The 25156-nt window shown below is 35.3% G+C and overlaps 1 protein-coding gene across 2 annotated transcripts; it reads left to right on the top strand.

Moving 5' to 3' along the window:
- Positions 1 to 1040: 1040 nt before the first annotated feature.
- LOC142627394 (phenylacetaldehyde reductase-like) lies at positions 1041 to 25156 on the top strand. Of its 2 annotated transcripts, XM_075801244.1 has the most exons (6): positions 1041 to 1330; positions 2753 to 2922; positions 21475 to 21666; positions 23007 to 23169; positions 24229 to 24421; positions 24817 to 25153. In XM_075801244.1, the coding sequence occupies exons 1-6, from the start codon at positions 1213 to 1215 to the stop codon at positions 24959 to 24961; spliced, it is 981 nt and encodes a 326-aa protein (XP_075657359.1). In that variant the 5' UTR covers positions 1041 to 1212; the 3' UTR covers positions 24962 to 25153. The 2 variants fall into 2 exon arrangements, with proteins under 2 accessions (XP_075657359.1, XP_075657360.1); XM_075801245.1 differs by lacking the exon at positions 21475 to 21666 and having other exon boundaries at positions 24817 to 25156.

The raw sequence follows: 25156 nt of genomic DNA, 5'->3' as shown, positions 1-25156 counted from the left end.
AACTTTATAAAAAAAAAAAAATAGAAGAGCCTCATGCGCATGCTCAAAGGCTAGTAATTTTAAAAGATAGTCACTTAGTAAAAAAATCATAACAATAACTAAAAAAATTAAATAATTAAATTTGTATTTGAGTTTTGAATCCTGATTTTTGTGAAAGGTGTTGTGGGGTTTTTGGTTTTGGGATTTTTCTGGTTAAGGGATTTTATCTAGGTTTGGTTAAACTCCTCAATGAACATATTTTGGGTTCGGATTTCATTATTTTTCAATTTTGTGGATTTTTTTGTTTTAAATTTTTTATTTAATGCTGGCATGGCATTTTTAAATGATAAATAAATTTATTATTATTATTTTAGTAGCCACATAGGCATTAAGTATGCCAAATATGCACACCGTGTGCCACATAAGCATTTTCTATTAGCGAGTTAATGGTAAGGATCAAATTGACTATAGATTTAAAATAATAAGGACCAAATTGACGGGTAAAAATGTAGTTATCAAATTGAGTGTGACCTGAAAATGTAGGAATCGAAATAGCATTTTTGCTAAAATATAATTAAAAAGAAAACAAAAATTTACCCATGCTATAACTTATGGCCAATAAAATTACTAAAATAAAAAAACAATAGTAGGAAGAATACAATTTTGGAGAGTGAGTCTGTGTAGGACAGTCCAATCGAGGTAAAATTTGCCCTATAACACAATTTTAGAAAAATTTTAAGAGAATAGTATCCAAATGAAATTATTTAGTTATGTATTACATTTTTAGAAGTTAAGTTTGCCAAACTTGATATCCAAGCTGTATAGACCATTCTGCTTGACAAATTTTTCTAAAATTTCTAGAAAGGTACTATTTGACAAATTTTTCGGTCCATTCGACATTCGCTTAGATTTTCAGCTTATCCAGTATATTTTAGAACTTAAGTTTGTCAGACTTGATATCCAAGCTGTATGGACCATATTGCTTGCCAAATTTTTCTAAAATTTCTAGGAAGGTACTATTTGACGAAATAGTACCTTCGATATCCGTTTAGATTTTCAGCTTATCCAATACATACTACTACATAGGCAGGCACCACAGCAAATGCCACTCATCAATCAGAAATCACTTCCTGCTACAGTGCTAATCATAAATTCTCTCCTCAGCAAAAGAAGCACCAACTCCACAAAGCTAAGAAAAAGCCTCCCACACGCACACAGTCACAGTCACAGAGGATGAGTGGAGAAGAGAAGGTGGTGTGTGTGACTGGAGCTTCGGGTTACATAGCATCATGGCTTGTGAAGCTCCTGCTCCAACGTGGGTATACTGTAAAAGCTACGGTTCGAGACACAAGTCTGTGCACACATTCTCTTTCCTTCTCTCCAATTTGTATTACACATTTACGTATAGTATATAAAAAAATCTCTTTGTACAAATTCATTTTATGCAAGAGCTTGAAATTTCCAAAATCTTCTTCTCTCTCCCACTTTCAAAGTTTTTTCATTTTCATAGCCTCTGCTCTATTTTTCTTCTATCAACGTGTTATTCCACTTCTTGATTAAAGCTTTGCATCATCTAAATCTCAACAAAGATCTCAAATTTTCGAAGGCCTAATGTTGTGATACAATGATTAATTACTGATGGATTTAAAAACTTGAGCTATTAAGAAATAACGAATTTAATTATTGAACCATATTTCTCATTTTGAGAGGTTTGCTTTGCAAAAGAACAAAACAAAAAGTTATACAACCAAACCAGTGTTATTGGTTCAATTAAGATTTAAAAGACTTCGTTTATATGAATCTCATTTCCATTCCCAGTTGAGCTATAAGGCTTTGGTGGTTCAGTTATTTTATTTTATATTTATTATTTTATTTAAATGTGTAAACTAATGATTTAAATCAACTTATTAGTGTGTGCTGGAAATACACGCATGATTTTGGTACTTAGTATATAAATAAATGATGTCAATGATCCAATGATTCAATTGACCCTTTTTGGCATCTTTAACGGTATCGTTAGGGATTTGTACTTTTATCCCCCACCCCCAACTTTAATGTAGGGAAAAAAAAAAAATTTGTTGTAAATGTCCCCACCCACTTCACTTTGCGCATCAAAAGCGAGTTACAACTAACAAATTGTCTACATAGATGATAGATCTACTGTGAAAAATGACACACCAGAAGTCTTCATTCCCTCGGTCAGCACTTTCTTGAAAACCTTCATGCTTATTTTTTGGCTACATAAGTGTGCACTATTATTCTTTTTTTGGATGAATGAGAGATATGTTGTTAACAAGAAACTAAGTACAAAACCACAAAGCTAAAGAGCTCTAACCACCCTGCACTCTCTGCACAGCATACACAAAGACTAGAACTCCAATAACCAAAGAAATAACATAAAGCTCCCCAAAAAAATACACAAATATCAATGAGAGAGTAATACTGCACTCCCACCAAAAACAAATACGCTAGGTTCAGTAACATAAAAATATAAATAAATAAAAATAAAAAACAAAAAACAGAACTTCAAAACAAACCACTGATCAACTCCATGACAAGAAAGATTCTTATTAAGAATTGTTCTAGGAATACTCCTACCCCAACCCCAGAATAAGGTTCTGTTTAAGGTAGAGTTCTTGAAATTCCCTATAGCAACTGAACCACGTGTCTTTTAACTTCCCATTTTTCTCACCTTTATTATTCATGCAGCGCTTGCTACTAATAATCTAGCATTTCAATTTAATTCTCTGCATATATATAATATATTCCACAGAGGATCTGAAGAAAACTGAGCATTTACTTGCACTTGATGGAGCTAAAGAAAGACTAAAATTATTCAAAGCAAACTTACTAGATGAAGGATCTTTTGATTCTGCAGTTGATGGATGCCAAGGTGTTTTTCACACCGCATCACCTGTTTTCATAACAGCCAGTGACCCACAGGTTCATCTTGTATTATCATTTATTTGCCATAAGCATTGTGGAATGTATAATCAAATTAATCTTTGTGATAATTTTTCTTATAATATGACGAATGCTAAATTTTTCTCAAATGATTTAGAAAAACTTGAAAAAATCTCATATCAGATTTCCTGTTTTAGCAACCTGGTGATTCTTCTTTGAGCATGTGTCTTGGACAATTCAATGCTCAATACGTTAAAGCAAAATAGTGAAATGGGGTAAATAGGTAACATAATTATGTTCTTTAATTTTATATTTTAAAGAAGCGTTTCCAAGCCTTAATCCAAAAGTAGAGACTAGAGAGGATGTTGAAATGTGAGGAACTGTGAAGGTAATCTATAGCTTGAAGAAGAAATGTACAAGGTGAAGTCAGAGGCTAAAACTGAAGAATCAAATGCTGCATAAATACACTCGTTTAGTGTAAATACTTGTAAGGCTACTTGTAGTATAGTTCTATTTAATTAGTTAATTAATATTGACAGGTGTTAGTTGATGATTGGTTCCGGGAAATTGTTAATTAGTTAGAAATTTTGTTAGCTATTTTCCCGCACTGTTAGTGTATATAAACTCAGAGCTTAGTGTAATCATATTATTCAAGCATTTCACAAACACAAACTCTCTTTCTCTGTTATGATCTCCATAGCCAAAGATTGAAACTTTGATATGGTATCAGAGCTGACTGGCTCAGCAAGTTCAGATTTTCATTGCTGTTATCCCAGTTTCAATTCTTGTTTTCTTTTCATCTTTTCTTTTGATTTATTGATTAGAATTCCTTTGATTCTAGGTCAGAATTTTGTCTTACCTGAGTTAAATTTGTACGAAATCTTTCTGAATTTCTCAGTCAATTCAGTCTCAATCTTCTTCTGGATTCTTCATGATTTGATTGAATTTCTTTGATTCTTCAAACTTGATTATACACCATGAGCACTCAATCTGCCTCAACTTCAACAGCAGCACCTGCTCATCCTCAACTTCAGCTTTGGGAGATTTCTTCAAGGCTTCAAGCCCATAATTTCTTCCTAACAGTGATAATCTTGGTATGACTCTCGTGACCCAACCATTGAATGAAGAAAATTATAATTCTTGGAGTAGGTCTATACTAGTGTCTTTTGATGCAAAAACTAAGCTTGGTTTCATTGATGGATCCATTCCAAAACCACAGTCTGAATCTGATCCTAGTTATATAGCATGGTGTAAGTGTAATAGCATGGTTTTGGCTTGGTTATTCAACTCTATTACAGAGGATATTCAGACTAGTGTGATCTACTTTTAAGTCTGCTAGGGAGGTCTAGCTTGATCTGTTATACAGGTATTCTCGAGGCAATGGCCCTAGGATTTTTGAGTTGAGGAAAACTGTGAGTTCTTTAACTTAGGAGATTCAAGCATCAATGCTCATTACACCAGGTTTAATGGTGTTTGGGATGAGTTTTCTAACTATAGGACCTGTACTTGTGGTCATCAAGATGAAGAATGTATTATGGCATTTCTCATGGGACTTAATGAGATTTATGCAGGAGATAAGGGAGAGATCTTGCTCATGGGTCCAGTTCCTACATTGTCTAAGGTGTTTTCTCTTTTTCTTCGATGAAAAAGCAAAGAAAAGTAGGATCTGGTCACATGGTTAAAGTTGAATTTGCTACTTTGGTTTCCAACACAACAAATTCATATCAGAAATCTTCTTCCACTTATGGCAAGGGCAAGAATGGTAGACCTCAGTGCACACATTGTGGATTGATGGGACATGTAGTAGACAAATGCTACAAATTGCATGGATATGCTCCTGGATATAAGTTCAAGGATAAAGGTCAAGCCTCTGCCAACAGTGTTGCTGTTTCTGCTGTAGATAACATAGTGGATGACAATGTTTCTCTCACTCGTACTGAGTATCAGCAGTTCTTGAGTTTGTTGAATTCCCAGTCTCATTTTGGCACACAAGGCCCTCAAGATTTGGCTTCAGAGAGTCATCAAGTAGTTAACATCATTGCTCAACCTACCATGGGATTTGTTGGACATGAAATGCCGGGTATCTCTTTCCAAAATCTTTCTAAAATACCTATTAATTCCTTGGAATATTCTGTTTTTTCTTCACATGTCAACACTACTTTCATTATCTCATCCATTGATTGGATTCTCGATAGTGGAGCCATTGATCATATAAGATCCACTCTGTCCATCTTCCCTCTTCTATTACATTTTTGGTACATATTTCTGTCAAGTTACCTAATGGTGGCATTGCACAATTCACCAATATAGGTACTGTCAAACTAAGTTCCACATTGACATTAGTGATTAGACAGTGTTCTTTGTGTTCCAACTTTTTCCTTTAATCTTGTTTCCATCAGTAAACTCACCCAAAATATCCATTGGTGTTGTCTTTTTCTTTCCAATTTCTGCTTCATTCAGGACTTACAGCTTTGGAGGATGATTGGGTTGGGTAAGAAGCTTGGTGGAGTGTACATTCTGCAGAATTCTTCAACTGCTTTGCTTGCTTCCGTCTCTGCTGTTCTTTCTAAACTTGTACCTGCTTCTTTTAAAGTTTCCATTCATTTTTGTAATTAAACTTCTATTGTGGATGATTCCAATCTGTGGCACTACTGACTTGGCCATCCATCTTCTCAAAAAATGCATTTGTTCCAAAACTCTCTATCTTCAATTTCATGTTGCAATTCAGTAAAAAAAAAAAAAAATCATGTTGCACTAAACTTCTTCTTCTTGTACTGTTTGTCCCATCGCTAAACAAAGAAGGTTGCCATTTACTCCTCGTATTTCTAAGTTTAGCTTTGATTTGGTTCATGTAGATATTTGGGGACCATATTCTGTACCTTCTTTGAATGGTTCCAAATAATTTCTCACAATTGTTAATGATTACATCAGATGCACTTGGGTGTATTTGATGAAATCCAAGTTTGATACATCTATTTTAATTCAAAACTTCTTTCACATGGTAACTACTCATTTAAATGCTTCCATTAAAGTTTTAAGGTCTGATAATGGACCTGAGTTTGCAATGTCATCATTCTTTGCTTCAAAAGGTGTACTTCATCAACTTTCTTGTGTTAAAACACCACAGCAAAACTCTATAATTGAAAGGAAACATCAACATCTTTTAAATGTGGCTAGAGCTCTGAGGTTCCAAGTTAATTTGCCTTTAAAATTTTGGGAATATTGTATTCTTACAGCCACATACCTTATTAACAGAATACCTAGTCCCATACTTCATAGTCTTACACCTTTTGAGAAGCTTCTAGGCCATCCACCTTCCTATTCTCATTTGAAAATATTTGGCTGCCTTTGTTATGCTTCTACTCTCACTAGAAACATAACCAAATTTGATACTAGAGCCAAACTTTGTATATTTCTTGGTTATCCCAATGGCATCAAAGGTTACTTCCTAAATGGTTGGATGCAATGCAAGTTGAAATTGATGCTCCCTAAGCTAATCATACTTGGGAATTGATTGAGCTTCTGCCTAATAAACAACCCATTGGTTGCAAATGAGTTTACAAAATAAAGCTCAAAGTTGATGGTTCTCTTGAGAGATACAAAGCCATATTAGTTGCAAAGGGGTATATACTCAAACGAGAAGGGGTTGATTACTATGAAACTTTTTCTCCTGCGATGAAGTTTGTTACTGTCCAAACTCTCCTTGCCTTGGTAGGTATCAATGGTTGGCATCTAGCCCAGCTAGATGTCAACAATGCCTTTTGTAAAGTTGTGATTTACAACTATTTTGTGTTGGTTTTAATTCCGTGCCAAATTTGATTGTAATTTTATTCAATCTTTTATACCCTGTATTTTATGTGGGATTTTATTGTAAGGGTTGTGTGTTAGAGAGAGGGAGAGTGTGAAGACTCAAACTTTTGAAGGCAGAAGATTTCTCGTGGGTATCTCACGACTAAGCATCTTGCGAAGTGATGCATGTGCCCTGCACATGACTGGAATGCGAAGAGTCATGACAGATGGTGATAGCTGGTTTTCGCGAGTGTCTCGCGAGTAAGGCCTTCCCCCAAGACACCCGCGAAACAGTCTGTTTTGCTATTTTGTCCTATCTGCTCCACTACATTCTCATACACACTATATATATCATCATTACCCACATATTGAGTAGAGAGTTTTTCTGAAGAGGAAACCCTAGCCTCAACCCTTGAGAGTGTGAGATTGTCATACCCACAATTCTACACACAATCCATTGTGGTTTTCCTCTACTCTTACCTCTCCATTTCTAAATCCTTGAAAGGTTGATAGTCCAAACACTTACCACACCCATATTGAGTGTCCAATGAGTTTTTGGTACTGCTGGGAAGCATTGGAAGAAGCCAAGCTTTGGCGGATGCAATCGGGCGCATTGGGGAATTCGGAAAGCTAGAGAAGATATGACTCTGTGAAGTCCGTCGGTAGCAGGAGCTTGGAGGGCTCAAGTATATTGGGTAGACTAGGCTTGGAGGGTCTTTTGTTATTCGTATACTCCAACTTTATTCTCTAGTGGATCGATTACAGCTTGGAGGGCGGCGGAGAGGTTTTTCGCCGAGTTCTTCGGTTTCCTCTTTGATAACACATATGCGTGTTATCTTGTGTTTGTCTCTCTCTTCCCTACTCTTTTAGCTTTTATTTTACTGCTGTGTATTGTTGAATATGGCTTAGAGTAGTCTTTTGGTTGTTCGCTCGCATTTACTCTTGTTTCCGCACTTAGATAAGTTAGAGTAAAATCAACCGAGCCGTAATTTTTAATTTGGGGTCTAAACAAGCTCTTGTGTTTTTAACACAATTCGGAACTTTCAATTGGTATCAAAGTGGGTACACTTGCTGTGGTTTCATTACCTAAGTGCGATCCAAGACCCTTTGTGTGATGGATCGGTCATAATCTCTAAATGCTTCACCATTCTTTGATGGAAGCAACTATGCTTTTTGGAAAGTTCGTATGAGGGAATTTCTTTGCTTTATAGATGAGTCCGTATGGGATTCCATTGAGTATGGGTATGTTAGACCCACAACAGCCAAGTCCAAATGGGATAAGGTAGCTCTTGCGTTGGCAAATGCCAATAGCAAAGCAATTAACACTATATTTTGTGGTGTGTCTACTGATGAATTCCACAAGATATCACATGTGAAGATCGCCAATGAAGCTTGGACGATTCTTGAGATTACCTATGAAGGTACCAAGAAGGTCAAGGACACAAAACTTCAAATGCTTACCACTCGATTTGAAGAGCTTAAGATGAGTGACGATGAGTCATTCGATTCATTCTATGGGAAGCTCAATGAAATCGTGATTGCCAAGCTCAATCTCGGTGAAAAGATTGAGGATGCTAAGGTGGTGAGAAAGATCTTGAGGTTCTTACCGGAGAGCTATCGTGTGAAGGTTACTGCTTTAAAAGAAATCAAAGATTTGTATGAGATTAAGATTCAAGAGCTAATTGGATCTCTCCAAACATAGGAACTTGGACTGCCTTCTCACAAGCTAAGCAAATCTCTTGCACTTAAAACCATCAATGAGAGGATGGACGAATCTTCTGAAGAAGATGATGTGGAGAAAGAAGTAGCATTCCTTGCAAAGAATTTCCAGAAATTTTTGAAGATGAAGAACAGTGGGAAGTCCTTTAGCAAAGGAAAGTTCTCATCATCCAAAGGTGGTAGAAAGGAGTTCAAGAAGAAAGATGGGAAGGACTCTCATACCTCCCAAGAAGTTGAGTGCTTTAAACGCAATGGCCATGGACACATCAAGAAAGAATGTCCCAACTACTTGAGAGGGAAGGGCAAGGTGTTTGCCACTACTCTTAGCGACTTCGAAAGCTCAAATTCAGACTCAGAAGAAGAGTGTGACAGCGACGAAAACTATAGGGCTTTCATGACAATTACCTCCATTGAATCTAAAGATGATTTGGGCAATTTGGTAAATGAACTTAGTGAGCATTTCGAGGGTGAGGAAGTTGAAGAATCGGAAGATGAAGATATATGCCAAACTAAGGGAGAGAGCAATCTTCAAGAAGCATACGATTCTTTGCTAGAAGATTGTGAAAAATATGCCAAGGTTGCAAGTCATGCTGTGAGAAAGATGAAGAAAATTGAAGAAGAGCATAAGTGTACTCTTGTGTAACTCAATGAGGCAAAATGTGAAGTTGAAGGACTCAAGGGAGAGCTAGTTAAAGCTTACTCTAAGATCAAGTTTCTAGAACTTGAAATAATCCAAGCCAATGTCAAGGTTGAGCGTATCTCCACCAAGAAACTTGACAGTGTGTTGTCATCACAAAAATCTTCACATGACAAGACCAGTTTGGGCTATACCGGCGAAGAAAGCTCCAGCAGTGAACCGAAAAAGGAAGTAAGGTTCATATCAGTTAAGAGTGTTGAGAAACTTAAAGAAGTGATGATTGAGATTGAGACCCTAATTGCTGAGAAAAAAACCAGTGGTGTTAGATCAAAAGTTAAAGGGAAGTCATTACCCAAAAATCAGAGGGGGCCTCAAGTGAAGCATGTGTGTCATCATTGTAGCGTTCAAGGGCATACAAGATCCAACTGTTTCAAGCTACATGCACTCAAAAAAGCTTATTCGATGCATGGCCAAGAAAGTTCAAAGAAGAAACCAAGGGAACTCAACCCTAGGGAGAAAATGAAGGACATCTCATTGGAGACGTCTGTAAACACAAATTTCTCAATTGAAGAAAAATCAAACAAATTGAAAAAAATGAGTTCTACAAATATATTTTTTGTATTAATCAAGTAATGAGTTCAATCTCAGTTTTGACAAATGCTCCTCTGATTCTATCTTCTTTATGGTCTTGACTCAAACGCGAAATTTTCTTCAATTTGGTTGAAAGATGGATCAAATGGTTTTCACAACGAATCTCTGGCTTTAAGCTTGTTAGAGATTTGTTGTCCTTCAAGTTCTTCAAGCCCTTCGAATGTTCTTCAAGTTCTTCGAATGTTCTTCAAGTTCTTCAAAAATTCTTTTGACATAATTTCTCCAGAGCTTGGGCCTCTTGAAAAACCTCTCTTCTAAAATGAGAGGGGATGTCCCCTATTTATAGTGATTTTAGAGGATAAGCTCCACTTTGAGTTGATATGCTTGAAAGTATGTAGTAGGCTTTTGATTGGCTCAAATTCTTCTTAGAGATAATTATCTCTATTTATCTATATCATATTTTGATAAAGATAATAATCAACAAAGATAAATCATTATCTCTATTTAGTTTATTTTAATAAAGATAATTATCCATAAATTTTGAATAGGAAGTTTATCTTTATCTTGTGGGCCAAATGACATGTGGCAAATTTTGATATGCCAGTGTGATGTCAATTTGGATGACACATGTCATTATCTAATTTAATTAATTTAATGACATTAATTTGGAATTTGCCACTAAATTTTAATGTGGCATTTTATAATTGGCTTAAAATTTTGCCTCTTACAACGTCATGGAAATGCTGAAAAACATTTCTCTATGCCTTGCTAGCTTCACTTCGAGGTTGGAAAGCTATGTTGGTTGTGCACTTCCATCCAAGGCTCTCACCCAAAACACTCGAAAAGTGTGGGTGAAGAAGGGTACCCATACATGATTTATCTCCTATGCTCATGCTTTAATTCTTTCAAGGTGTAGGGTCATAGGTTCATGCATCATGTCATACAATATCTTCTTGTGTCACTGCTTCCATTTCGTAGCATGTTTCTTTTGCTACCTGTTTTTGCTTTTGTCCTTGTTGATCTTACTTTTCATGCTTTGTTTTTGAGTGTGTTGAAAAATTCAAAAACTCATAAAAATTTGAAAAATCTTCAAAAAGTTTGATCGCTTGTGTTGTGTATATCACATGTGAGTTTGGCCTAGTACATTCGTGCTAATGGCGTAGTGCATTTGCGAGCTTAGCTTGTTTTTTATGCACATCTATCTTTGTGGGACATATCTTGAAATCTATGTGTGATAGTTGTAAATCGATCTTCAAGCTTGTCATAAATGATTAGTCAATAATCTTGTTGGTCTTGATACATGCATAGACTTGTGCCTATATCTCTTCTCATGTTTTTTATGTTTTTGCTTAAAGAGCTCGTCAAATGTCAAATCTCGAAAAGAGATATTGAGCTGTAAAAGTTGTCGCACAAACTAGTATTTGATTAGGAAAAAGGGAAAGCGACTTGTATTGAAATGTATGATGCCTTAAAAAGCCATAGGCTTATTCACTTTCAAAGTTAAAATATTAAAAGTTCAGGCATCGATCTCAAAATGAGATGTATTTTGTTCAAAAAATGATCACATGTTATGTTTTGTAAAGAAGCCAAATGAAAAGCTTCAAAGTTATGTAATCATTCTTGTGGGAGATCATATATGTTCATTTCTATAATTGAGATAGTCCACTTGTCTTAGTACTAGTTGTGTATGACTTTATTGAATTGATTATTGAAGTTTCAATCTAAACTAAGGACTATTCCACATTTGATACTCACACACAACACACAAGACTTTGTTCAATGAATGCTTATTTTATTTGTATGATTGTACATGATCAAATGTGATGTGTATACTCAATTACTTGTCAATCAAAACCAAAAAGATTTTTGAGTATTTTTATATGTTTTTGAAAGTGTTTTTATACGTTTGTGCTTTAAGTTTTTGTTTCAAAATGCATTTTTGTGTTTTCTTTAAAAACTAGTTCAGAGGCATTTTTACGAGTATCTCGCGACTTAAAGCTACCCGCGAAAAATGGTTAAGGGAAATTAAAAAATTACATTTTCATCCAGAGAGTCTCGTTACTGCCTTGCGAGTATTTTGCGACTAAACTTGCGAAATGTTTTTTTAGCAAAATCTGGAATTTTTCAAGTTTACATAGAAACTTTCGCGAGTGTCTCGCGACTGTGTCGCAACTAAAAGCTTCTTGCGAAAGCTTCTATGTGTCTTGTGACTAATATCGCGACTCTCTAACTCGCGAAAAACGCATGTTTTCAGATTTTATGTAGCAGATGTGACATTTTTTCAAACATTTTCATTTCCCTCACTTTGCCTCTTGAGCTCCTCTAAACCCAAAACTCTTTCTTACTCAAACCCCATCATTTTCAAGCAAAAATCTCTGCAAAATCACTTCGAGGTATATTTATCTAAACATTGTTTTTCACTTTTGTCTTAGATTTCTGTAGTTTTTAACTTATGGTTTTAAAAATTAGGGATTTTTGAAAAATGGGTTGGGATTCTAATGTGTGATTTTTTCTTCAAAATTTTTGATTAGGCTGAGTCCCATTTGCTGTGTTTGTGTTTGTGTTGGCCCCTTGTGGCATTTTGAGCATGTATTTAGGTAGATTTCTTTGTGCTCATGCATTGTTCATTTATGTAGAACTCGGTTGCATGTTAGGTGTTTGACAAAATGTCCAAGTGACATTTTTGTGCGATCTTGGACTTAAATGAGTTCCAATTTTTGGGTTTACCCTTGATTAGACATGCTTGACATGTTTTAACCATTGGGCGCGTGTTTTACACATTTTTCCCATTTTGTGTCTCACAATACCATGCCATGCATCATCTAGGCACACACTATGCACCACCTGCTGCACTCACATGCATCAGCACATGCACACACATGCATAGTCATTTGATTTATGCATTGTGTTCATGTTTACATGTTTTATTTCTTATAACATGTTGTTTTGAGTTTATTTTACTTTGTTTAAGATGTTTTTAATTCTGTTTTTGGACTAACTTGAATCTAATCAAGTGTTAGTGGTCTATTTTGTGTTTCTATTCTTTCTTTTTGTGTTTTATCTCTATTTTACAGATGTCACCCTTCAAGAAATCAGCTGTAAAAAGGGGAAGCAGCAAAGGAAAAGAACCAGTGATAGACCTTGATAGTTTTACCTCGAAGCCAAAGAGGACCAAATCTTTTATAGGGCTTTATGATGTTAATAAGTTCAGGTCATACGCTGCCTCTCAAAATTATGAGAAATATTTCAAAGATGCCCCCTGCTGATTGAGGGAGTAGTGGATTAAGCCTCTCTCCTCGATACTAGCATTCCGAAATGGTTTGCTACTGAGGATTGGAATTTCCTTCTGTCAGGTTTTGTTGAACCATACGAGAATATGGTAAATGAATTCTATTCAAATGTCATTGTTGAGGGAGATGAGCTAAAATGTTGCGTTAGAGGAAAGTATTTCATAATAACACCCACTTACCTTGCTAACATTCTACGCATCAATCGACCTATGTTTCCAAAGCCACCGGTGTACGATGAGTTAGATCCTAAGAAGGATTTTCTTCAGGAAACTCTGGGAAAGGATTTGGAATTCTCTTCCACTGGCAAAGCGGTAAGTGTTGCATCATTATCACCCGAATTGAGGCTGCTCACATCAATCATATTCCATAACCTCTATCCTCTCTCAAGTACCGGGTACATGAATCTCGGACGAGCTTTATTTCTCTATGACCTGGTCCATGATGAAGAGATTGACATTTGCTCGCATATCTTCCACATCCTTCACATAACTACCGAGAGAACTGCCTCAAGGAACTGCCTTCCATTCAGTTATCTTATCTCAAAAATTCTAAAGCTGAAAGGTGTTCACCCAATAGACGATGAGAGACCATACTCTCGACCTACTCCAATCAGCGCGCGTTCTCTCAATGCCAGCATTAGTCACACTTGGAAAGCAACCAAGCAGGAGAGTACTAATCCTCAGGCTAGTTCAAGCTCTAGCTCTCAGACTCTAGATGAGAAGTTAGACATCATTATGTCATCCATGCAAGACATCAGCACCAAGCTATCCGAACTTGCCTCTATCATGCACTCTCATCATATTCGCATCGACACAAAGTTCATTTCTCTCCAAACTCAATTGGATCAAATTCAAAGGAAACTAAAGGAGGATAAAGATTAGTTCATTTGGCCATTCCAGTCAAAAATGGGGGAGAAAATTTTGAGGGGGAGTAGCACTTTTTGAGGGGCAGATACATAGAGACTTAGACTTTTGGTTATTTTTTTTGGTTTAGTGTTTAATTTTGCTTATGCCATAGTCTAGAACTCTTTCTATTTACATTGCTTTCTTTTAAAACTTTAAGTACTTTGATTTAAATTCAGTCTATATTCGGTACTTTGTTTTTATATCCTTGCTTTGTAGCATTTTTTTGTGTACTTAAAGTTTATCTTGAGTATTACACGCTTGTGCCCTTGTTGGATCGTGTACCCTTAATGCAAATACTTTGGTATTTTACATTGGTTGAGTGTTTTGGACATGCAATTGATTCTTGTTCTGCACTTAATTGCATTGTGTGTTCGGATGATCGTTTACTAGTTAAATGATCATTGTAGTCATTTTGTAATGATTGGTCTTGTATGATCAAGATATGTTTCATTGCTTATATCTTGTTGTTTACCTTGATCGCATTATACTTGCTTATATACGTACCTTGTATTCAACTTGTCATAAGCTTAATGAAAGTTTTGTTTGTATGCGAGTGTTTAGGATACAGGTGTATTCGTGCAAGTGCTTCACAGCTTCTAGATTAAGTGTGAGTGAGTTTTGCCACTGTTCCCAAACTCACGTTAAGTCTAGAGTTTGTTATAGGATGTTTTGTCACGGAATAGCTAAAGGGGGAGATTGTAAAGTTGTGATTTACAACTATTTTGTGCTGGCTTTAATTCCGTGCCAAATTTGATTGTAATTTTATTCAATCTTTTATACCCTGTATTTTATGTGGGATTTTATTGTAAGGGTTGTGTGTTAGAGAGAGAGAGAGAGTGTGAAGACTCAAGCTTTTGAAGGCAGAAGATTTCTCGCGGGTATCTCGCGACTAAGTATCTTGCGAAGTGATGTATGTACCCTGCATATGACTGGAATGTGAAGAGTCATAACATATGGTGACAGTTGGTTTTTGCGAGTGTCTCACGAGTAAGGCCTTCCCGCGAGACACCCGCGAAACAGTCTGTTTTGCTATTTTGTCTTATTTGCTCTACTACATTCTCATACACACTATATATACCATCATTACTCACATATTTAGTAGAAAGCTTTTCAGAAGAGAAAACCCTAGCCTCAACCCTTGAGAGTGTGAGATTGTCATACCCACAATTGTACACACAATCCATTGTAGTTTTCCTCTACTCTTACCTCTCAATTTCTAAATCCTTGAGAGGTTGATAGCCCAAACACTTACCACACCCATACTGAGTGTCTAGTGAGTTTTTGGTGTTGCTGGGAAGCATTGGAAGAAGCCAAGTTTTGGCGGATGCAATCGGACGCATTGTGAGATCTGGAAAGCTAGAGAAGACATGATTCCGTGAAGTCCGTTGGTAGCAGGAGCTTGGAGGGCTCAAGTACATTGGGTAGACTAGGTTTGGAGGGTCTTTTGTTATTCGTGTACTCCAACTTTATTCTCTAGTGGACCGATTACTGCTTGGAGGGCAGCGGAGAGGTTTTTTGCCAAGTTCTTCGATTTCCTCTTCGATAACATATCGGCTTGTTATCTTGTATTTGCATCTCTCTTCCCTACTCTTTTAGCTTTTATTTTACTTCTGTGTATTGTTGAATATGGCTTAGAGTAGTTTTTTGGTTGTTCGCTTGCATTTACTCTTGTTTCTGCACTTAGATAAGTTAAAGTAAAATCAACCGAGCCGTAATTTTTAATTTGGAGTCTAAACAAGCTCTTGTGTTTTTAACACAATTCCGAACTTTCACCTTTTTACATAAGGAGTTGGATGAAGAGGTTTATATGCTTCCTCCTTAAAGTTTTGGCAGCAAAGGGGAGTTTAATCAAGTGGTGTGCAGGTTAACAAAGTCCTTATATGGACCCAAACAGGCTAGTAGACAATGGTTTGCTAAGTTGTCTTCTACTATCATTCAGCAAGGGTTCATCCAATCCAAGTCAGACTATTTAGTGTTTACTAAGGTTAAGAAGTCTTCAATCATCATTTTGCTTGTCTATGTGGATGATATCTTAATAGCAAGCAACAATGTGGCAGTTGTAGATAATTTTAAGAAGTTCTTGGACAACAAATTCAAACTTAAAGACCTTGGAGTTTTAAAATATTTTTTAGGTCTTGAAGTTGCAAGAACTACAAAAGGGATATCTTTGTGTCAAAGGAAGTATACCCTAAAGGTTCTTTTTTATGTAGGTTTTTTAGCAAGAAAACTAGCACATATGCCTATGGAACAATTTGCAAGTTCAGTAGTATAGAAGAGACAAATGTCCTGGTATGTATAGAAGACTTGTAGGAAAACTTTTGTACTTGACTTTGACTAGACCTGGTATTAGTTATGCAGTTCACAAACTAAGTCAGTACATGGGTTCTTGACGCAAGACAACCAAAACAAAATTGAAACAAAAATAAAATAAAGAGATATGACCTAGGAGTTAGCATCTAGGCCTTGCTTGGAGTCAGCACCAAGCGAGGAAACCACTAGGAGTCAGCACCTAGGGTAGACCTGGAGTCAGCACTAGACCAAAAGAGAGACCAAACAGCCATTTTTTCATTTATCAAAATGTCAACTATCTCTTCAAGGAGTACAATAGTTTGCTTATAAAGGATTACTAAACCCTAGTTCTAATTGGCTAGGAAACCCTAATTGCCTTATTACGAAAATAACCTTGCTTCCAAATTAAAATATTAATAGCCTAATAAACTACTAAGACCTAAAACATAAAAATACAATTGACTTGCAAACATAAATAATACTAAATAAAAATCTTCTTGCTTCTCCTGCATCATTCTCCTCTGGTTGGAGAAAACTTGACCTTGAGTTTTTAAGTATTGAAGGATTAGGATGCTGACAAGTAACACTTGCGTCAACTCTGGAATTAGCTTAGGGACACAGGAAAAAGAAAAACCTTAAATTCCACCATGTCAAACTCTTCTGGAATAACAAAATCAATGTGTGGTATTAACGTAATCTTATCTTGCACAATTGGAAGCACTATGTTATCCACTTTCTCCATTTTAGCAAACTGTTTGTCTTCATGCACCATGGAAGGCTGATCAAAAGCAGATTCATTAGCTTCCAATATCACATAATACTCTCTTTAGAAACAATCCCTTCACTTTGCTGCTCTTCAATAGATTCATTTCCTTGCGCGCATGTTAAGGCAACACTTGTCGAGGCATGTACATTTGTGTCAACATTAGGCTTTGGTGTTGTTTAAGGATTCTCCATGACCAAGATATAATCATCAATGTTGTCTTCTATGGGGGCAGCAATAAGTTCATTGTGATCAATTATCCTTAGTTTCCCAATTGAATCAGTTTGAGTCTTCATTTGCTTCATCTGAGTAATCCTGTCTTGAAAATCTTTCATGAGCTTTACAGATAATTCCTTTAATTCCATGGTAGATAATGTCTTGATAGATTGTTCAAAAGTGCACTGAGGACATGAAATAGAATGAGAATTCATCGTATTTGCTTCAACTTGAAAAGTACCACGCTGAGATTGGGGTAGATACTTAACTCGAAAGTATGGTGACAAATACTCATCACAAATCTTTTCTTTCATATCTTCGCACACACTAATGACAGGTTCATAGTTTAGATAGCAGAAACATTCAAGCTTCTCCCAAAACATTTGTGCTCCACCTCTTAACTTCAACTTTGCATATCTAACCTTTTTGTTATCTTCCGAATTTGCTTGCTCAAAGAATTGCTCCATCCCATTCATCTAGTTGACAAAATCCCGTGGATTAGTTTTACAACCATCAAAATAAGGTGCCTCGAATATTACCATAATTCTCTAAAATAGTGCTTCAACAAATAGTAGGAAGTTGGAACAAGAACAAAATTGACGCAGATAACAAGAACCTGATCCTTGTAAGAGAAGTCTACTAGGATGACATGCTCTTGGGCTTGGATTGGTCTGTCACATACCTGGAACTTGCTTGGTCAGATTTTTTTTTTGTTGGTGAAATACAATAAAAGAAAGAGCTACAACTTAAAATTAAATTTTCCAAGTTCAAACATTAAAAACACCGAAACTAGAAACTAGAAGCAAAAGAAACTAAAGAGAAAGGGCGGCGAAGCAAGCACAAAGCAACGTTGGAATCAACTATAGAGAGGCGGCCTGGGCTCATCGGCGTTGCGATCAGCGGTGCTCGATGGTGCAGATCGGAGCTTGCTCGTCAGACCGCGGTGATGGAACCGGCGAAGCATGAAGCGGCACGGTGGAGCGATGTTGACAACAAGTCGGCGTAGGTGGTTCTCGGCGGCGCAAATTCGATATTGACGTAGGCGGCTCTCCTTGGCTTTCAAACTCCTCTGTCTCTGGTCTGGTGGTTGGCTTTTCTGGTAGTTGGTGTGGTGCTTCAACAATGGCCAAGATTGACAGATGGGTTTGTTGGTTTTTGGGTCAAAGGGCTTTGGTTGTCTTCTGGTGGCTTGATACGTGTGGGTATTGAGAGATGGTTTTCTATTGTTGGTTTGGCAGAGATGTTGTGAAGGGATTTTGAAGGTGGTGTGGTGGCTAGATTTCTGGTGGTGGAAAATATACGTTGAAAGCTTCTTTTTTTTTTTCTTTTTTTTTTGGGTTGTGGATTGACTGCGATGATGCTTCAAACAGATTAGTGTTTGCTCTAATACCAAAATTGATGCAGGACAACCAGAACAAAATTAAAACAAAAATAAAATAAAGAGATATAACCTAAGAGTCAACACCAAGCAAGGAAACCACTAGGAGTCAGCACCTAGGGTAGACCAGGAGTCAACACCAAAGCAAAAGAGAAACCAAACGGCAATTTTTTCATTTATCAGAATATCAACTATCTCCTCAACGAGTACAATAGGTTGCTTATAAAGGATTACTAAACCCTAGTTCTAATTGGCTAGGAAACCCTAATTGCCTTATTAAGAAAATAGTCTTGCTTCCAAATTAAAATATTAATAGCCTAATAAACTACTAAGACCTAAAACATAAAAATACAATTGACTTGCAAGCATAAATAATACTAAATAAAAATCTTCTTACGTCTCCTACATCAGTTCTCCTAAGCTTCTGCACCTTTAAACTGCTTATAGAGTTTTAAATTACTTAAAGAACAGTCCAGGATAGGGTCTTTCCTTCTCTGCACAGTTTACTTCTAAAATCCTATTGTGATGCTAATTGGGCAGGCTGCCCTGAAACTAGAAAATCTATTTCTGGTTTTTGTGTTTTCTTGGGAGATTTTTTAATCTCATATCTATTTCTAGTTTTTGTGTTTTTCTAGGAGATTCTTTAATCTCATGGAAGTGCAAGAAACAACAAGTAGTGGCTAGATCATCAGTAGAATCTGAATATAGAGCAATGATAGCTATGGTCAGTGAGTTAGTGAGGCTAATTGGTCTCTTGCAAGACTTTGGTTTTAGACACAAACAGTCAGCCTCTCTCTACTGTGATAGCAAGGCAGCCTTATACATTGCTGCCAATCTTGTCTTCCAAGAAAGAACATAACATATTGAGGCTGATTTCCATTTCATTAGGAAAAAAAAAACAATCAAGGACAATTAGATCATTTCATGTGCCTACTAAACGTCAACTAGCAGATATTTTCACAAAGCCTCTTGCAGGGGCAGCTCTACTTGGAGCCCAGGGGGTTCAAATGAACCCCCTGAATTGAACCCCCAAAAAAAAAAAAATTTATTATAGTATTTTTTTATTTTTTCTGTTTTGACACTTAAAATAAAAATTTTAACACTCTAATCTTAAATATAATCATCTTTACAATATCTTAGCCTTTTTATTTTATAAGATATCTTGACCTTTTTAAACACAAAGAAATATCTCAATAACAAATCAATTTGATCTAAAATTTGGGAAAAAATTTTAATTAGCCCAATAGCAAAAGTAGAATTTGCTAATCTTAAACCTTAAAAAAAAAAACTCATTTAGCTCTTAAGAAATTTTAAATAAATAAATCAAATGAGAAATTAGTGAATGAATGATTGTCTGATTATGTACATTGAAACATATGTAGCTAGTATGATTGATAATGAAGATATCATGTAATAATTTCAAAATATGAAAAATTGTAGAAAGCAATTGTAAAACTTTATGTATTAAAGATTTTTTTTTGTAATGTCGATATATTTAATTTATCGTTTGTTTAAAATTTTGTATAATTTATATTTCTTATTGAACCCCCTAGAAAATAATCCTAGAGTTGCCATTGGCCTCTTGGCAAGGTTCAATTCTTCAAGCTCCTTTCCAAGATGGGCATACTCAATATATATGCTACATCTTGAGGGGTAGTGTTGAAATGTGAGGGGCTGTGAAGGTAATCTATAGCTTGAAGAAGAAATGTAAAAGGTGAAGACAAGCTCTAAAACTGCAGAATCAACTGTTGCTTAAACTACATTCGTTTAGTGTAAAGACACAGAGGCTAAAACTGCAGAATCAATCATATTATTCAAGCATTTCACAAACCCAAATTCTCTCTCTCTCACTCTCTCCATAGCCAAAGCTTGAAACTTTGATAGAGGACATTGAAGCGATTTTTTTTTTTGGTAATTTTCAATGAACTACTTTTATTGACATATCGTTTAGAGAGGACATTTTATTAATATCAAAATCAAAAAAAAAAAAAAAAAATATATATATATATATATATATATATATAAAGTAGAGAGCTCATAGTAATAGTTCATTGAATTAGACAATGGAGTAAATCATAGTTATTAAACCCAATTGGGAATGCGATGACTTGGTACGTAGACCGGTCCAGCTGTTTAAATAGATCATTTATGCACAAGAGATTTGGTCAATCCTAACGAGTTTGTAGTGACCTGTGTAACCTGGATAAGTTTTTAATACCCGGTTGGGTTTGTGAATTTTGTAAAATTATATATAGTTTCATTTTATTGACTTCTTTACTATTTAATGTGCTATAATATGGTAATTTAAAGAGGAGAAAACCTAAAGCATTAAGAAGAAAAAAATGCACTTGCCTACCTCCAAGACTCACATCCTACCAAAAGACTACTATATTATTGTGAAACCTTGATTTTGAATTACAATGATCAGTTTAATTTTGGCATATTCCTATTTTAAAATTTTTTTAAATGTATATATTTATGTTATGATTTTTCAAACTTATTTTCAAGTATATTTTTTTTATATTTGATCTTGCAGTTCAATCAATGACCCACTGGTTGGGCTGGTGACATAGTAACTCGACTCATATTGTGAAACCTTGATTTTGAATTACAATGGCCAGTTTAATTTTGGCATATGCCTTTTTAAAAAAAAATTATATATTTATGTTATGATTTTCAAACTTATTTTTAAGTATATTTATTTTTTAAATTTTTTATTTGATCTTTCAACTCAATCAGTGACCTAATGACTTGGCTCACTAAATCAATGTCCGGATCGGGTTTAACAACTATGGTGTAAATGTATATATTATTATTTACAAAGACATAAAGAGAAGTTCTACCATATTAAACAATAATAAGATTGGTACATGATAAACTTGTTCAATGAAGTGTATTTAATACCCCCTCAAAAAAAAGTGTATTTAATTTATCCAATATTATTATGCTTTTGATAACTTAGTTTCATAAATTTGTTCTTATGGGAGCTACTTTCATATTTTCTTATATTTCAGTCGCAATTAATTGATCCGGCGGTGAAGGGAACACTTAACGTTCTTAGATCATGTGTAAAAGTTCCTTCTATTAAGAGAGTGATTATAACATCTTCTTTGGCTTCAGTTATGTTCAACGGAAAAACCTTGTCCCCTGATGTGGTTATTGATGAGACATGGTTTTCGGATCCAATTAGTTGTGAGAAGTTGAAGGTGTGTATCTGCTATTCTGCTTTTTAAATTTTCAGTGTGTCTTTATTAGGACTATCACATATAATTGATCTCAAGATACCTTTAATGAAAGATCTAAGGTAATTTTCTGATGATGATGATACAAGAAAAATAAGTCATAATATCTTAACTTTATACATGAGGTTCAATAATTATAGTTGTTGTTTGAGAAACATTAGAGATTAGCATCATAAATTTTGTTACTTTGCTTCTTCATGAGTCATGAGAATATATCCATGTCAATTTCTAGATTCTTTTTACTCTTTCTTGTAATAATACTTTCCTAAATATTTTTTAATGTAATCATTTCACCTAGTAATTCATTTTATTTGCTAGAATCATATCAAAAAATTTTAAAAAAAATTTCTATGTTTCGATACTTCTAAACATAAATTGTATGGATTCTTGCTCTCAATGAAATGAGATATATAGCATATTATTATTGTAAGGACACAATTCAAATTCCCAAACCACGGCTGGGAGGAAAATGGGCTTGAAAGGCCTTTCTTCACAATGAATTTGTAGAGGATGGGTTTGTAATTTAGATTTCAAGGATTGTTTAGACAATTACAAAAAGAACGGGCTTTGGGCCCAATGGAACAAAACAAAGAATCGTTTGCAAAGAGTAAGACTGAGAAATCGTCCTCGGATTGTTTCCGAGGATGGTTTATAATAATATTTCTCAAGTTTGGATACAAGTGTTGATTACTATTGACTCTATCTCTTCTACTCACCAAAGTCCTCCACCTTTCTTCGTATGCCTTCCCTCCTATTTATACTCCTCCTCTTCTCTTCATCATCTTTCACTTTATGGTTGCAACCCTGATTTTTGGATACTTGTCCCATCCATTCTTCCCTAAAGCCCGCTGGGATTTTGGGACCAAGTTCCAAGCTTTATGCTCAGGTCCCATCCTTCCATCTATACTGTCAGCGTATCAATTACAGAGTCTTTAATATATGGGCGGTGGTAGCAGCTTTACTTTAGACATTCCACCGCTCTTTCTACTGTCCTCCACGTATACTGTGTATCCTCGGCTTAACATTCCGAGGACAAATCTACTCCTCGGATGGTATGGGACACTTAAATAACTCTACGATCATTTTGATGTTTTCGGATTTGGGTTTCTAGCCCAAAATACCTCGTTGGGCCGTCCTTCATAAATTACTGGGCCCGATACCCCTACAATAATACCCCTACAATTATTATTATTATTTTTTGGTCCAACAATTAATTACGTACTGACCAAGAAAGGATCTCTTATTCGAAGTTGTTTTTGTTTTGTTTTGTTTTTTATTTATTTATTATTATTGTATTTTTTCAGCTTTGGTATGTATTGTCAAAGACCTTGGCTGAGGAGGCTGCTTGGAAATTTGCTGAAGAGAATGGTATTGACTTGGTAGCAATAAACCCAGGCCTTGTTATTGGTCCACTCATACAGCCAACTCTTGGTTTTAGTCTGGAGACAGTTCTAAAGCTCGTAAAGGGTGTTCTTTGTTCTTTCTACATAAAATTCTAAATATTCAAGTATGTGCTTCACCTCGAAAACCAAAGTTCAATTTTGTAAAAGTTTTTATGAGAAATTGAAAAAACTGACAAAACTATTAATTACTTTTTTGTTTTTCCATAAAAAGTTTCCTAAAATGATTTACTAATGTATGCCCTACGTTAGTAAATCCCAATAAATCATTTTTTCCTTTGTACTGCTTCAAGTGTCTCATCTAATTAAGATGGCATCTGACAGTGTCGACATTTAGGCCTTTTAAGATGGCCCAAGTTGGCATTCATGCGGGCAATCCATTAATACAAAACCCTAGACCTATAGTTTTGCAATGTGCAATTGATGTGTAATGTTCTCGATGGTCACCAATAAATACAGGCAATCAAACAATAAGGCTCTCTCTTGTCCTAGGGTTCCATCACCATACCCAAGGTCAGTCCAACCAATAGGCAAGTTAGACAATCGCCTAAGGCCCCACATAGAGAAGGCCTCCAAATTTTAACCAATAAAGTACCAAAAATTAGTCAATAATAGATAAAAATAAACAAATTTTTTATCAAAGATCTGAAAAAATAAAAAGGAAAAGAAAAATTCTAAAGCTATTACAAATTTTAACTAATAGATTCCCAAATATTGTAGACAGATAAAAATTAAGTTTTTATCAAAGAAAAACAGAAAAAAAAAATGCTAAAGCTATTATAAATTTTACTACATAAAGCATACAAACTATGTAGCAATGAATGAGATTGGTGGACTTTAACCACCGCATTTTAAATTGTTTTATTGTGATTAGTGACACAACAGTTTATAAGTTTTATGTGTAATAAAATTTGTAGTATCCCTAACATGATAAAAATTTATCTTCATGGGCTGCATTCGTGGCTCCTTTTCTCCAACAAACATAAACAAAATATCTCTTTCTAATCAAAGCAAAACTTATACCTTGATAAAACCTAAATATAGTAGTAGTACTTGAATTCGATATTAGTGGTATTGTAGTATAGACAAAGGTGATTAATTTGTTGTCTTTCTTTCTTACTCTTAGATGCAGGAACTGAAGTATTTCCTGATGGAATGTGTATATTAGTTGATGTTAGAGATGTTGCAAATGCACATATTCAAGCATTTGAGATTCCTGCGGCGAGTGGTAGATATTGTATAAATGCGAAAGTTATACACTATTTTGAGGTTTTCAAGATATTGCATGGACTTTACCCTACTTTCAATCTACTTGAAAAGTAAGTTATTTAGTTGCGTGATACTGAATGTCACTTATTTATTTATTTATTTTTATACCAGACAGAATTTCTACTCTAGACTAATTTAAGTATACATGTGTGTGAAGCTCCCTCTTGAAGACTTGAATCCCGGCCCTTATCTCCCACACCTCACAAGTATTTATATTTGTGGAGTAATCACTGCACCAAGAGTGCGTGGTGGTGATACTAAACATCACTTATTGGTGCCTTTTGTGTAACTTAAAATTAAGTACGACTAAGGTGAAATAAATGTTTCATTTAACAAAATAATCATAATGATCCGTTTAATTAAGAATTTGCCTTTATCATCCATAGCAATTGCTGTGACACATCACAAAAGTTGAATAGTCACTTGTATTTTACATTTTTGGCAGATGTGAAGATGACAAGCCTTTGCTGCCAGCATACAAGATATCCCAAGATAAGGCCGAAAGTTTGGGTATTAGCTTCGTTCCTTTGGAAGTGAGTCTTAGGGACACTATGGAAAGCTTTAAGGAGTACGGCTTCCTCACTATCTGAATTATGTTACTGAAAGGGAAGCAATGCGCGCAGATAAGTACAAATAATTTGTGTACGTCCAATCTTAATTGGCTAGTGTTTGTTGGACTTGAAGGTTCCATTATGTCAAGATGTATGATGTATGAACTGTAATACTTTTTATCTTTTTGCAAAAACTTATAAATCAAGTTTCACTCAATTTGTAAGGAGACATTG

This window comes from Castanea sativa, chromosome 3, assembly GCF_040712315.1.
Source record: "Castanea sativa cultivar Marrone di Chiusa Pesio chromosome 3, ASM4071231v1".
NCBI lineage: Eukaryota > Viridiplantae > Streptophyta > Magnoliopsida > Fagales > Fagaceae > Castanea > Castanea sativa.
The sequence above is the reverse complement of the archived record's forward strand: the minus strand, read 5'-3'. Positions and strand labels throughout refer to the sequence as shown.